Raw genomic sequence first — 15,381 nt, 5'->3', positions numbered from 1 at the left:
TATTAATCTTGAACTGAGTTTTATGGTGTATCGGTAATTCTCTCTCGCTCTATCGGCACCGTAGCCGCTCCTCTATAAGTCAAAGAGTTGAGAATGTGTTGCTCGCGCGCAATTTCGCATGGACTTTATCATCTTGCATACGCACATGCTACAAGAAACTGACCGTGTGGGACGCGGATTTTCGAGACTCTTGAGGTTACTGGCATAGTTGATTAGTCGGGGTGCACTGTGATACGTTCATTGGGCTTCAGCCACCCTCGATTGTAGAACGCTGCTGCCTTGCAGCGGTCCAGTGAGAATGGTGTGATCTAGGTTGCGTTTAGCCCTGGGTAGTAGTACAAGACATCTGAACAACGTGATACGACGTTGAGGGAATTGTACGTGAAGAACACTTAAGTTGTGCGCCGCCCCTCATCGCTTCTGCGATTTTGGTCTGCTCTCACACGCTCAGTGTTGCCTGTTCTGGAGAGAACGATTGTGATCGGCAACCATGAATAGCTTCGAGTCCTCGATTTCACCGGACGGGAGAGATTCCAGCCCGTCTAGGGCCGATGAGTCAACCACGACCCTTCACACTTGCTCTTCACCTCTTGCCTGTCATGGCGTCGCTCATGAACTCCCAACTGGGCGAGTATCGTCTGGCGGATGTGATACGACTGCACATCATCTGGAAGCCAGTAGCCTCGAAACAGTATCCCCCAGCATCTCGACCACCCGCAGCTCATTCTCAACAGTCTATGCCGAGGAATGGCCGAATTTTATACACCATCACCCACCGGCTCACGCGAGAGATCATGCTCCGGAAGACACTGTTGTAAGTGGTGAGCTGGAGATGGCACGCCCGGCAGAATCACAGCCTTTGAAAAACACTTCCACACCAACAGACCAGGACCACACCGACAGTCTACTGGAAAAGACCAACGGCGGGGCTTCGCACGAAACGATCTGGTCTGCATGGTGGTTGGAGATGCTGAGTAGCCTGCTCGCACTCGGCTGCATCATCTCCATTGCCATCATTTTGTTCCTCTACGATGAAAAGCCTTTGCCGGATTGGCCGGCGTTGATATCAGTCAACTCCCTCACTGCCATTTTCACGGCTGTCTTCAAGGCGGCGCTCATCATGCCCATAGCTGAAGGTATACTCCTGTTTCCAACGCTAGATGCATCACATTTACAATGGCAACACAACTAATCACAAGTGTTCACTTAGGTCTCGGTCAATTGAAATGGAATTGGTTTCAACAAAAACACAAGCTGTCCGATGTCGTTGTCTTTGACGACGCCAGCCGTGGTCCGTGGGGTTCACTAGTCCTCATCGCCAAGCAACTCCCACGAAGACGAAGGGCGTAGGTAATTATCTCCCGAAGTGTAGATCACGAGCTAATTCGAGTTGAAATCTAGTTATTTAGCCGTATTTGGCTCCTTGATCACTCTTGCTGCACTGGCCGTCGATCCGGTTTCTCAGGCCATGATTGAGCATAGGGGATGCCAGTTGACAAGGCCGTCTAGTGCTCCTGAATTAGCCGAAATCTCCAGAACAAACAATTACACTGCCATCAAAGCGTCATATCCCGAGTTTTCAGAATGGGCTGTCGATCCATTCATGGAAGAAGCTATGCATAAGGGACTCATGGACCCCGAAGAAACAGAGTCTCAGGTCAAATTCGAATGCGCCACCGGTAATTGCACTTTCCTCGCTAGCGACGATAACTACTTCTTTTCTTCGCTATCTATGTGTCACTCCTGCCAAGATATCACGCATAATGTCATAGAGGATCCCGCTCCTAATGTTACAAAACATACTCTGTCTGATGAACGGTCGTGGAGTCTTTTGACCAAATACGAAAACGGAGTGGAGTACCTGGGACCTCAAGTTACTACCCGGAACGGACGATCGAGGCTGTCAATCATTCAGACCCCTTCGAGAGATGATCAAGCCTTCATCAGTTACGACGTTCTCATGCTCCAGCTATCGTGTGGAAACGAAGCTCGTAGTACATGCGACTATGATAGCAAAAGCGCGAAACCAGCGCCATTTGCCGCCCGATGCAAGTTACACCCCTGTGTCAAAAGGTTTCGTGGAAGAGTCACCAACGGTGTCTACAAAGAAAATGAATCGCAAGAGCCTGGACAACCATTAAAGAAATGCCGTATATCCGGGTCGAATGAGCAGATCGCCTGGTCACTTACTACCAATTCCAGTCTCATCGACGGGGAGGAGAGACAATGTACTGCAACCGCAGACTGGAAACCAAAGACAGTCAAAGTTGATTCTACTTATGGTAGCCTATATGGGATGGGATACCCACTAGAAGCGCACCTGCTGACCTGGGAGTTTTACCCGCAAGAATGTGTCTGGGCTGTGGGATACATGGCCTGGATAACCATCTCTCGTACTCTGTCTGGGATTCTCCCTCATAACGTTACAAGCGTCTTTCTGCAGAGAAACTAGGTCGGTGGTCCAATATGGCTGAAACCTGTATATGCACTTGGATCTGGTAATATGTCCACAGTTGAAACCCTGTTTCGAGGCCTGGCAAAGTCGATGACAGCTGCTCTCCGCAACAATCCGGGTCCAGAGGGCTCCCCATCGCACCTCAGCCTCAGGACAGCCAGCGGCAATGTTAGCAGCACTCAGACTTGCGTTTACGTTCACTGGGGCTGGATCTCATATCCTGTTGCGCTGCTCGTCTCGCAATGGATGTTCTCGATCTTGGTCATGGCCAGTCAACGCGGTAGGGTTCGCAACGGCAAAGACGCGCACTCCAGCGCAGCGTGGAAATCGTCCCCGCTCGCTCTTTTATTCTACGGCCTCAGCGACAACAGAAGGAAGGGTTATGGGGGCTTTAAGACCCTTGGAGACATGGATAGGGCGGCCAAAAAAATGGATGTGCAGTTGGCACCAGTTGATGAGTCGAGAAACAAGGGGTGGCGGTTTTTCTGAAGTGATGCTTAGCTGGATGGGGACAACATGGGATGCAGTTATAGTGAGCAAGCTGGTTTCCTTTTATTAGAATTACTTATGCGTCTTCATTCCTCTTGGTTCGCTTTGCTAGTCGGCCTCGATTACCTACAATCTTAATTGGTCTTGCGATGTAGCTCAACATCTTCCGCTTGAGTGATTCGATATCAAAACCTGGTTCCATCACCCATCTATGAGAGGAAACTCTAAAGTCTTAGTACTTGAATGTTGGCCTGCTCACCTGCAGCAAATCCAGACCTTCACATTGTTTCATAATGAATCGATGAACTCGGTTACTGGAGTAGTTTGCTAGTTTGTTGTAGACAAATAACGACAACAACCTGGAAGCCAAAGCTGGCCAGGAAGGCAATTACACATCTGCGCATCGTAACAAAAAGGATTCTTTATAACTAGCCAGGTTCTATCCTTAATCTTTAAGACTTCCCCAAGGTTGTCGAAATTGGCACGATGGTCCTGCAGTAACAGCTCATGTGAACACCAGGCTTGCAACAGTAGACATAATCTACACCGCAATTTCCTTTCTAAGCCGTACATTCTCTAACTTGGTCTGTTTGTTTTGGTTCTTCTTGAAATAAAAGCCAGTTAAATGAGATGGTGCTTAGTTTCAACCGAGCTATCATGCTCATATTCTCTTGCATGCGTCGTTGAGACTACTGTGCACCTGATTTACAGGACAGGAGGCGTAGTTCAGCATCTCGTGCCTTCAAGCTAAGAATGACATGAAATTTTACAGATTTCGTGGGAACATTGCGCTAGAGAAGATTGCCTCTAGACCATCCTCTGCGTGTGGAAACTAGAAAAAAGGATTCATTTTAAGGTGAAATTAACCATAGCTGCCGCGCATCTGTTCCAAGTCATAGAACAGCTCCCAAGGCCAGGACTTGTACCATATTTCAAGTTTGGGTGCATCACGTTGCTCCACAACCCTTTCCCAGGCCTTCACCACACCAGAATTCAACCTTTCCCGCCGTTCGGTTTCTACTATGAGTCTGGTAGAGTCCTTCTTTCGGGAATAATACAACAGAACCAGCCTGGTGCTCTCGCCATACACAATGGCAAGAGTTCGTATCTTAGGCATGCGTAGAACTGCCTTCGCCGCAGCCAGCCCCAAATGATTGACGTCCTTGCCGGAGTTGGTACAAAGCTCAAGGTGTTCCAGAACCGGCCAAAACTGGTGCGAACCTGCGGCCTCTATGTGTTGAAAGAAGCTTCCCGCACCGACATTCAGAGCCTGCCTAAGGTAAAAGCGCTCGAGACCGTAGCTAGCTTCTACTGCGGCTGAAACCAGTTGCGGGTTGCATCCTTGCCTCTGAAATTCGGGCGGGGGAGAACCTTGTCTATGGCGTCTGGCGTCCTCGGTCGCGCATTGCTCATGGATGTGAACCGTTCTGATGGATGATCCACTGCTTCTGAGTATGGCTAACAACGTAAGATCGCGACGCTCCTGCTCATGTTGATTAACACCCTGAAGGGCGCCGTACTGGATGACCTGCAACCGAGGCAGAGACTTGAGAAGACTTTCGAGACTTTCTGTTGACGAGCTCCTGAAAGAGTCCCAGGGGAATCGGAGTTCTTCGATGATGGGGACTTCGGGGAGTTCGGCGCCCCGATCAAGAGTAAGATCCAGCGGGTTGAGCAGCACACGTTTGGTGCTTCCCGCAACCGAGAGCTGCAAGTGGTCGCGATTCGTTCCAACATTGATATTTCCCAACGCTGTGAATCCATGGCATCGGTCGCTGGTGGACTTGGGCACAATTTCCAGCGCCAGACCCGGTTGATCGAACACGATGTCCCATTTGGCGAGTATCGAGAAAAGACCCCACAGAGCCTTGGTGAAGAGCGTGTTGTTTGCTTCGATAGTTGATTGGCTTTCTGGTTTGTCGCACCCGTCCGCGCAAGTGTATGTCTTCAGCTCAATGCAGAACTCCATCTTTCTGACAGCCTGTCTTCGGTGGGCCGTAACAATTCTGTCCAGGGGCGTCCAGGTCGCACGACCGAAGGCGCAGAGAGTTAAATGTTTGCGACTCGAAGAACTTCTGCCACTCCTTGCAGACGCTTGCCCACGCCGCTCTATCGGACCGGCGGCGCTGGCAATAGGACAAGTATCCGAGGATCGTTAACCGTAGTTCCGGCGGGAGATGCAACCACACAAAACGCGCCGTTATACAGCTGGACCCGAAATCACCGAAATGCACTCCCCAGGGTCCAAAGGGATTGACCACGATCGTGGCTTTGTCCTCAATGTCGTCCTCGATGTCGTCCTCGATGTCGTACTCGATGTCGTACTCGATGTCGTACTCGATCTCGCTCCCTGTGTCGACCTCGATGTCTTGCTCGATGCTGTCCTGGATGTCATCCTCAATGGTGTCCATGATGTTATCTAGATCTCGACACCTTTTCGTTAGTGATGTAGTCGATGAGGGAAAAGAAAGGTGGTTTTGGAAAGGTTGCTGAGGCAAGGTGTTTTGCAAAAATTATTGAGGTCATTATATCGTCGCTGACGTTTCAGGTGCACGAACGCAAACAGCTTCTCACGTGCTTTTCAACGCGTGCAGAGAAGCAAGAAGCCGGCCCGGCGGTATGGTGGGGCCGACACCGGCCCCATGTCATCCGGGTGCGGCTTTGCCCGGCAGCAGGTCATTTCCACGGAAAGGAATTCCCCTTCTATCACGACGAAAAAACATGTTGTGATTGCCGCGTGCAGCAACTGCGCCTATATGCATACGTACGTGCGCTTACAACGCGGACTTCCCAGTACGTACCCGCGACACCTTCCGTGTGCTTTTTACTCACGATCGGGCAGCAGTTCCGTGGAGCCCTGATTTCTATCGGACTTGACAGTCACAGCCTCTCAACCTTTCTGTCTCGATGTGGTCATTGGGTGGGAAATGCTTCCATCTTTCGCTGCCCATGGCATTCAGGATTGAATATTCATCATCATGCCCGCCGAATATCGTATCATTTCATGCGAACAGCTGGTTCTGGCAAATGCAAACCTCCAAGTCTTTTATATCATCGTCTACTTCATCAGGATACATTAGTCGCTCAAATGACTTAATCCCAGTCTCACGCTATGATAGCGAATCTGCCAAAATAACACTGGCTTGCTTGGGCTGCCATAACAGGCCCGCAGTCTCTGACGGCTGTGCAATGTTCGTTGCGCTTTCTGCTGAAATACCACCCTCCGGAATATGTCTTGGAACGGCATCCACTGAAGAGGCCCCTTGCCAGAGAGAGGCCCTTCTGCTCCTAGAATTGGGCTCGGCAGCGGTGAACTCGGGGCTGGAAGACAACGAGGACGGCCCCGTTCCGTGGGTGGGAGAGTCAATCAATGCGGGTGCCGCGCTTGCATCCCTCACGAATCCTGTTGGCGCTTCCGGCTCAAGGCTAACAACCATTCTGCCGCCACGAATTTCGCCGCGTCTCATCCTATCGAGGCCGCGGTTGATGCCTTCGAAGCCCTGCTCGACACCCAAAACCTCCGGAGGGCTAACAAGACCGCTCTCAAGCAGCCTCTCCAGCCACAAGACAAGGGCCTCGCCAATGGCAGGGACCTCGTGGAAGACCTTGACTGGGACAGTGTGATACGAAACAGACTCAGGCGCTTGTTCCTTGGGAAGACCTGTGAGGCCGATAAGGTGCTTGAGAGATGAGCTCGCGTTGCGCGGCGTGTCAGGCGGGCTGGGCGGCCTCTCGGCATCCTTTTCCGGGGAGAGGGATCGGAGGAGCCAGGTTGCGGAGTCGCGGCCGGAGGTGTCCAAAGCGAAGCGCAAGTTCTTCCCCACGTTGGCACGGATGACATCGATTGCGCGGGCAGGGTCGTGAGAGTCCACCAGCAAATCCGGGCGGAGGACAGTGTGATTCGAAAGCCGGAGTCCATGACGGAGCTTATCGACAACAGTAACCACTTTCAATCCCGCAAGTCTAGCAAGCTGAACGGCCAAGTTGGCAGAAGTAGACGAGCCGCCCCAGATAACGACCCAATCACCAGCGACAGCTCTCTCATGATCGCGGATTCCGGAGAGGCACTCTGCCCTGATGTCCTGCGGGAGCGATTCGGGAGGGATGGAGCGAACAAGCTGCAACAAGTCAGGGCCCCCTAGAACATTGGAGAAGTCGACGCCCATGCAGATGCCGAGAGACAGAACCGCGGCCACAAACGCGACGCCGAGCGTCGCCCCGGCTTGAGAGGAAACATTGGGAGGTATGCGGACGGCGTTGAAATCTGATGTCACGACGTATTGTTGGTACGCTGCCTTGCGGAGGTCGCGGTAATCTGTTGAGATGACGAGGACTTGATCGCCGTTTTGGAGGCGACTTGCGAATGCGCCTGGGCGCTTGACTACGCGGCCGACGAGCTCGCGACCGGAGATGTAGGGGAGAGAGGGAATCGCGAAGTTGAAGTCTCTGGTAAAATACTTTAGCATTACACGAGGACGTATGAAGATCTGAAGAGACTAAACCTACGGTGCCTTCCAGTCGATCGGGTTGAGACCGATGTGCTCTGTCCGGACCAGCACTTCCCGCTCATCTTGGAGACTAGGAACCGCATATTTTTCTGCCGTCTCATACGGCTGCTTTGCCGCATAAAGAATGAGGACAGTTTGTGTCTCTGGAATGTCTGCCATGGCGTTCTTTTCAGGGTCTCATTGGCCGAAATGGAGGAGGGGTGATAGAAAGTGAGATGTCCGGGTATGGGATGAAGGAACGTAGCGGACGTTCCAATAGTTTGCGCCGTGGGCAGCAGTTCTTCGATCAAGCGGGTAAGATAGAGACGGAAATACGTCTCAAGGAGATCAGGTCCAATGCCTCCAAGTTGCCGGACGGATATTACTGCAGAAGTATGCTGGGGGATTACTCCAAAGCTACAAAGAAGACAACAATACGATTGTTCAAATGTTTTTTTCTTCAGCCAAAGATAAGAAATAATTTCCCCTCTTCATTCTTTTACTCCGGTTCGGAGACACACCGTCGATCGGGCTTGGGTTGCGCTCGTGGAGTCGGGGTATTACGTGCTCTCGCAGTCCCGCATTGCGTGATTCTTCTCCAAGATGGCTGCATCGCCATTCAACCAACCCCCGTTGGCTGCCCAAGGTTTAGTGATAACCAGAGCCCATTCATTTGTAACCTCCGCGCCGAACCTTCAGAGAGCGCTTAATTGGCCGCAGAGATTATCAGCGATGTGGGTTTTCTGGTTTGATTCCTGGGGATTGGTTCGGCGGATGGGAGGGCTCGCGCTTGGGGTTGCCGAGAGTATTCCCGGTCACGATTTCCGCTCATACGGCGATGATGAGGGACTTTGACGCCGGCTGAATGATGAATGAATGCGCAGGCATTCTGGACCCCCGCGCTCCACTCCCGTCTGTCACGACATGTCGCAGGATTTGTGCCAATCGAGATAGGGCCGGGCCGATGTTGGCGTGCTGATTAATTGTTATTCTTCGGCACGATGGCGCTTTCGGCCGGGTACCAGCTTCCGGCTCTGGAATCTGTCGTCTTGGTCTGACGGATCTCATTGTGCTTGTTGTGCCCTGTCTCGTGAATATCACTCCGTATTCGAGAGGTGAAGTTGAGCTTCCCTCCGGTCGATGAGGGTCGATGGAGTCAGGATGGATCAACCCCAGATTCGGTCGGTCGCTTGAAGCGGGGTTTCTGAGCAGCCTCACCGGATCCCGTATCCTAGCATTCCCTTTATGTATCTCTTAAGTGGCATTGTGCCTCCCTCAATTGCGGTTTATATCCTGAAAAAATGATCATGTCGGTGGCTTGGTCGTATCGTATCTTCTCGAGGACGTGCACACATCGACGGCTCTATTAGTGTCTTTAACAGGCCATTTCACGCTTATATGCCCTTGGAAACAAAGAAGAAGAGAATACCAAAAATATAAACAGGCACAATAACTTCAATCGGTGCAAATTGTAGCCAAAGGTGCAGAGTCACCGTTGAAGACGTGATCTGACGCAGTTCTCAGATGATACTGACGGCTCAAATGAACGAAGGCACATGTATGACAGTCAAATGTCATTCGCTAAAAGTGGAAAAGGACCGTAGCTCAATGAATAGCTAACACTTTCATTTCGTCCGAATTCTAGTGATCGTCTGCATGGGTGGATTGGTTGTGGTGTTGCCTGGTGAGTTGTCTCGATGTGGTAGTTGGAGTAACCTGCAAAGTCTTCAGACGATAGCGTTGGGAGAGACGACATCACAGTCACTCAGTGATCTCCCGATTTTGATGCCTCAATACTATGTTTCGATGGAGAGTTCAACGTTTACGCCAACTTCAAGACCTGACAGAGATAGATTGCTTATGTAAGTGTAATACGACCCACGAGGATGGTCCCTGGATCCTTGAAGTTATTCTGACTCTTAAGCTTCCAACTTTGCCAACTTTTTCGAGTCAATGCCTAAGGCCTGTGCAGTGCGACACCACAACTCCTCTATTTCAAGACGATGACGTACGAAACGCTCATGGCGGACAATTCTCACCATATCGAACCCGACTGAACACATCAATTACCTATCATGGATACCAATGTCTTGGTGATTCGAGATCTTCCAAATACCAACGCAGATCCGCCTGCTCATTCAATAAAAGCCGTCGTCACCTCGCCCGATGAGGAAGTGCAAGTCGACCCCGATGGAGACCTCATTCTCCGCGCCGGCTCACAGACTGGGGAGGCCGAAAGGTCTTTCCGAGTCTGCGCCAGCGCCTTGAGGAGGTCCAGTCAGGTCTGGAAGAAGATGCTCTTCGGGCCGTTCAAGGAATCGAAACCGGCCTTTGGTGTCTGGGAAGTCAGTTTACCGGAGGACAATCCGGTGGCTTTGGGAATCTTGTTGCACATCGTGCACGCAAACTTCCCTCTGGTGCCGCATAAGCCAAATTTGAAAGAGCTTTACGAGGTGTTCCGGTTGGCCAACAAGTACGACATGATCATGGCTCTTAAGCCGTGGGCCGCGGCGTGGCTAGAAGTTGCGGAGAGCTTTTCGGAAACGACTGATGGGAAGGAGATGGCTACGCTGGCTTATATTGCGTGGGAGCTGGGTCAGATCGAGTTGCAGCGGAAGATGATGAAGGAGCTGGTCCTGAACTGCTCAGTTGATAAGGAAGGACGAATGACTACCGCCGATGGAGTTCTGCTGGATGATTTCGATCCCATCGGACCGCCTGGCCTACTTGGTTAGTCAAGACACCCAAACATGAGTGCTAACCCACACGAGCCAGACGACTAAATCTCACTCTCACCAGGTTACATGCGTAAACATCAGCAAGAAACTTCAAAGGCTCTACCACTACATCTCAACTCCGTCATCAGGGAGCTTACCGACGGCCCAGGTTGCTGCATCTCGAAAACCAGTAACCTCGAAGTGAAATCCAATTGCAACGACATCATTTTAGGCAGCCTGCTGCGGGGCATGGCCAACGAGAGAGGCTCAGTCAGTCTTGACTTGACAGGAGAAGATGGAGAGAGTGCCGCGAAGCTGTCAGCGAGCATACGCGGCATAGCCGACAAAATATCAACTTACGAAGGACATTTGAAATGCAACCCTGGCGGAAAGATTGTATCGGCGCTAGGCAAGATGATGAGGGCGCGTACGATTAAGCTGAATAAATCAAGCGTGGAAAAGATGAACAAAAGACGAGAGGACCTGGGACTCGAGAGACCGGGCACTGATACGCCAATAAGGACCAGCGAATGAGGGTTGATGATAATTGCCATGTATATTAAGCCGCATTTGTACCATAGATCATGAGAACTAGCTAATCATTCCTAAAAATGCATACGCAATACATATCCCGAGCCATACTGTGGATTAGATTTAAGACATAATACCACGGTGACCATCGCCATCAGCATCCTTGAAGGGGTTCAACTTGTCAACAAGCGAAACCTTCTTTCCTGTAGAATCGGCACTACCATCGTGGTGATCGGTAGTAGAGGAGTGCGCGAGAGGCTGATTCAATGTTAACTGCTTGCAAACTGAGAGAATTTATGAGTACTGCTTACCTCAGACTTGGTTACGGAACCGTTTCTGGCAACATCGTTGTTTCCAGATGTAGTGTAGTTGTGAGTGCTCGAGGTAGGAGATGTACCGTGCAAAATTCCTTGCTTGGTGCTAATAGAATCGTTCTTGCCCGTCGACTGGTTGTGGGTAGAAGTACTGTTTGTCAAGCCGTTGCTGCCGACGGTGTTGGCAGTCTGTCCTGATGTGGTGGTACCAGAAGTGTGGTGGTTGTCAATTCCCTGGCTGCCAACACCGCGGTTGGGCAGAGAAGTACTGTTAACTCCGTGAGTAGTGTTAGCAGTGCCGTGCTGCTCATTGTTGTGATGCTTATGAGCGGCAACAGCAGCACCACCGGCCGCAGCAGCTCCAGCAGCGGCGGTAGACTTGTTGTGTCCGTGGTGACCCTCACGACTATCAACAGGGTGACTGCCAAGGCCGTGAGAATGACCATCCCGATCGACGTAGTGGTTCTTGTCAGTGGCGGCTGCAGATCCGCCGGCCACCGCAGCACCTCCAGTGGCAGCGGTGGTGTTGTGGTGGCCGTGATGGCCCTCGTGAGCGCCAACGCCGTGGTTGTTCAAGCCGCCGGTCGTCTGAGCGTTTCTGGTTTCATTGTTGTGGTGGTTGTGAGCGGCAACGGCTGCACCGCCCGCAGCGGCTCCGGCGGCTCCGGCGGCAGCCGTCTTTCCGCCGTTTTGGTGATCATGGTGACCGAGGTGATGCTTGCCGTGGTGACCGTTGTTGTGTCCAGGAAGAGCGCTGTGCTCGGTGCTCTCATAGTGCTTGTCGTGCTTGTCGGGGCACCCGTCGTACTCAGTGAGCTTGTTGGTACCAGTAAGGTGGTGCTTGTCCCTGTTGAACTCCTCAAGCGTCTTGACGGGGAGTGTGGTTGTGCCGTGGTGAATAGCCTTGGCATGGTGAGTCTCGTGAATGGGGACTGTAGTATGCACAATGTGAGGCTGGATCGTATCCTTATGAATAACGGGTTGGATGTGCTCGTGCACGTGGTGGTGCACGCGCTCGCCGGTCACGGCAGGGGCAGTGGTGGATGTGTGAGTTGTTTCGTGAGTGGTCGAAGTGTTCTTGAACTTCGCGTGTTCACGGTTGAGTGTATCCCTAGTCTCGGACTCATTGCCATGGTGGAACTCTTTGTGCTCAGTAGGGAGCACATTGTGGTGGTGCTTCTCAGGACTATGGAATTATTAGTACATGTACATGACAACATGATAACCATGATACTTACAGAGTCTCCTTGTGCTGGATAGGCTGAACCGTGGTGTGATGATGATCTTGGTGAACCTCTCTGTCGACGGCAGTCGTCACGTTCTCGTGCTGGTGAGGGCGCACCTGCTCGGTGGTGACAGCCTGGTTGGCATCTTGGGTGATGGTGGTCTTGTGGTGTCCGTCGCCAGACACGAAGTCGTTGACTGCCTGCTTTGCCTTCTCCATGATTGATAGTGTTAAGTTATTGGGTTTGGGGTTGATTTGCTGTTGTATTGGGTTTGTTGTGTTGAAGATGAAGAGTAGCAAGTTATGGAGGTGATAATAAGCCGATATATAAGTTTTGCAAGATCTAAGCCTAAACACTTGAGGCCGCGACGCCTCTTCGGTACACCCACGTCATGCCTCTCTCAACGTCATGTTCCAGCCCCATGTGTAAGTGACCCTTACCCGAAACTCGCTAGATACGACACGTTTTCCAATGAACTGAATTCCAACGGCTGCGATGCAGAACGTCATTGCTGATCTTGACAGGGCAGAAAATCCACTGAATCGAGCGCTCCAGCCTGGACCAAGGGGACTAAGCAGCGAGAGATTCAGCTGGGTTCTCCTGTTCCGAAGCTCTAATTCTGCCACTGACGAATTTGAGCAGAAAAGAAGCTGGACGCTCTTGGCATGGCGTTCATCGGCGGGGGCTGGTTAGCTGTAGTCGGACTAGCAGGCTTGCTAGTTGAGCCTCTAGCGTATTGAATCATTCCGACCCGCTGGATCCGCTCGGAGCAAAGTGCTTGTTATTTGATTTAAGGAATCCCAATGCAGTGGCTTTGACAGCTGGTCGCGACTAGACCGGCGCTAAAGGTAGATAGCCTCGAATGTAAGTCGTCATCACGAAATAAACTCAGATCGGAAATGGAGATTAGCCTACCGATCAATACGCGATGGTCACAAGGAGAACTTGGGCATTGAAAATCAACAGAGCACTGGCATTAGCTTTCAGCTGCAGTTGTGGTTTACTCATCCACATACAGACCCTAAGCTAGGTCGGCATATGTGTGTTGACGCCAGCATCATCAACTCAAAAGGTTAGGGAATGATTCCCTAAGCTTCAACGTAGCAATGCTTGGCATTCCATGGCTTGATCATCAGAATACGTGTACATGTGATCGACAAGGCATACCGAAAGAATACCGTCGCGTTCGGCGGGACCGGGACAATTCCTCCGGCGGGGTCGGAGTTGTGCGGGGCTGCTGCCGGGCCGTTGTGTCACAGGGTGGATCACCCAGATCCGGTACGCAACATGGCTGACGGAGATCGCGTGCTGCATGAAGCTGAGCAGTGATCAACCCCTTCGACTCCGATTCATGTTGAGCCCAAAGATTGTCCTGCACGCCTCTATGGATGACGCTACCGATCGACCAAAAAGGGTTTGAAATTTGCGAGCGTGCATCGGCGACGTTAAGTCTACGGAGGAGGTTGGGGATTTGGCGCATGCGACTGTATGCGACGTCGTTCCCCCCCGCCGGTAGAAGCCAGAGAGGCTTTTCATTTGAGATGGACTTGAAATTATCTTGAGGCTGTGGTCTCCAACATATCTCCGGAGCAGGATATAAAAATATAAGTTTACCACACAACTTCACCTGCGCTTTGAAAGTATGGTGATTGAGATTCGTGTCATATATGGTAGGAAATAAAGTAGTAGAACCGGACTGGTCAATTTCAAAAAGAATCATCAGAGCTTGACGCCGGTGTGCTAACCCCGAATCTCCTTCTTCTCTGACAATATGTAGGTGTTTGGCTCAGTCTTCTCTACTTCTGAGTATGTGCATGACTTCTTAGCATGGACAGCGTGCACTGCAAGCAGCACAGCACCGGGCCGATGTCAAGCCGCCACTGTTGAATGAAATGCACCTCTGAAACACAGTTAGAAACCAGAAAGTATCCCAAGCTGAGTTGGTCATACCGGATAGTTCCCAGCAACTCCCCTGAGTTGGCAATAGTTTTCCCCAGCGTTTGGGCTACTACAGCCGTAGTTGTTGCCGATGTAATCCTCTGTGCAGCAGTCGGTCTGCCTCTCCTGCAAGACCTCAGTTCCCGGGTGAGATACTGCAGCGGCTACGGCGGTGGATGCAGCCATGAAGAAAAGAGTGATATAATCGAAACGCATGTTGGAGTTTTGGTGATAGCTGGCGTAGTGTTGGGATTGTGACACAAATAAAAGCTATTAAGCAAATAGTTTTTTTCTACTTCATGTTTGAAGACTTTAATATTAGAGCTCTTATAGACTTTGACTTGATTCTCGGGATACTAGTCATGATACTTGTCTTTACTGCCTGGTAGGATCGATCGGCGCTGCGAAATCCTTCGACGCTGGACTATTGCTCAGCCCCATCTTGAGATGGTTGATTGTGGAGAGAGCATGTACGGAATATCTGCCTCATCGTCCCACCGAGCGGTCAGCGTAAGTCAAACTTCCGCAATCATGGCTAGAGTAGGTGTGTGTTTCTTGTGGCAGAAGCGTGTAGTTACCCTTCGCATGCAAGATAAATCACATGCAGCCACCTTTGATCCGTCAACTGAGTGTGCATCTCGATTCTAGTATACTTGATTCCGAGAAGTACAACCATAACTGCAATATCGTCTATGCAGTATTTCTAATAGCCTGGGAATCCTAGATCAGTTGTATGGTGGGTGAGCGACCACATTGATGGAGTTGGTCGTCCTGTTGAGTTAGCACCGAACCGAATGATTATTCCAAGCCTAGAAGTTCGATCGAAACATCCCAGTGATTTCTCATTCCATGTAACAGAGGTTCAGAATTTGAGGCTGGCAATGTCTTGGCTTCGAGATTGAATGCCTATCTGGGCTCTGAGGATTCCCGGAGGATCCGAATTGCAGATCAGAATGTTCGAAATAGCAACGGACGAGCCGGATTGATTTTATTTGCCGTCGGAGTGTTTAACGAAAAGTCAAATGAACATACACGTGTAGCAGTCGGTGCCGTCGGCATGCGGAGCTCTTGGTAGGTGTTGTGTCTTGGCATCGTGCGCAGCCGGACGATCCTCAGGGAAGAGCATAAAAGGCCACTGACCGCGATCTCAATTGCAAGCTCATTTCCAGCAAGCAGCAGTCAATGTAGGACATCCATGGAGCCTCCTGCATACCGCAGTTTTGA

General features: G+C 51.1%; 5 protein-coding genes across 5 annotated transcripts; 2 read left to right on the top strand and 3 right to left on the bottom strand.

Annotated features, from left to right (window-relative positions):
- Positions 1–747: 747 nt before the first annotated feature.
- On the top strand, positions 748–2,944 carry CkaCkLH20_06025 (uncharacterized protein; the record flags this gene model as incomplete). Its single annotated transcript, XM_038888742.1, has 5 exons — positions 748–814; positions 885–1,136; positions 1,211–1,346; positions 1,402–1,679; positions 2,580–2,944. The coding sequence occupies 5 exons, from the start codon at positions 748–750 to the stop codon at positions 2,942–2,944; spliced, it is 1,098 nt and encodes a 365-aa protein (XP_038746078.1).
- An 862-nt stretch (positions 2,945–3,806) lies between these two features.
- CkaCkLH20_06024 (uncharacterized protein) lies at positions 3,807–5,355 on the bottom strand (the record flags this gene model as incomplete). The annotated part of the gene is made up of 2 exons (XM_038888741.1): positions 3,807–4,929; positions 5,105–5,355. The coding sequence occupies 2 exons, from the start codon at positions 5,353–5,355 to the stop codon at positions 3,807–3,809; spliced, it is 1,374 nt and encodes a 457-aa protein (XP_038746077.1).
- Positions 5,356–6,054: 699 nt separating this feature from the next.
- CkaCkLH20_06023 (uncharacterized protein) lies at positions 6,055–7,611 on the bottom strand (the record flags this gene model as incomplete). The annotated part of the gene is made up of 2 exons (XM_038888740.1): positions 6,055–7,390; positions 7,451–7,611. 2 exons carry the CDS (start codon positions 7,609–7,611, stop codon positions 6,055–6,057), a joined length of 1,497 nt encoding a protein of 498 aa, XP_038746076.1.
- A 1,895-nt stretch (positions 7,612–9,506) lies between these two features.
- CkaCkLH20_06022 (nuclear pore protein-like protein) lies at positions 9,507–10,166 on the top strand (the record flags this gene model as incomplete). Its single annotated transcript, XM_038888739.1, has 1 exon — positions 9,507–10,166. The coding sequence occupies one exon, from the start codon at positions 9,507–9,509 to the stop codon at positions 10,164–10,166; it is 660 nt and encodes a 219-aa protein (XP_038746075.1).
- Positions 10,167–10,802: 636 nt separating this feature from the next.
- On the bottom strand, positions 10,803–12,437 carry CkaCkLH20_06021 (allergen; the record flags this gene model as incomplete). The annotated part of the gene is made up of 3 exons (XM_038888738.1): positions 10,803–10,937; positions 10,991–12,179; positions 12,232–12,437. 3 exons carry the CDS (start codon positions 12,435–12,437, stop codon positions 10,803–10,805), a joined length of 1,530 nt encoding a protein of 509 aa, XP_038746074.1.
- Between the last annotated feature and the right edge of the window lie 2,944 nt (positions 12,438–15,381).

This window comes from Colletotrichum karsti (assembly GCF_011947395.1).
Source record: "Colletotrichum karsti strain CkLH20 chromosome Unknown Scaffold17, whole genome shotgun sequence".
NCBI classification, from domain to species: Eukaryota; Fungi; Ascomycota; class Sordariomycetes; order Glomerellales; family Glomerellaceae; genus Colletotrichum; species Colletotrichum karsti.
The sequence above is the reverse complement of the archived record's forward strand: the minus strand, read 5'-3'. Positions and strand labels throughout refer to the sequence as shown.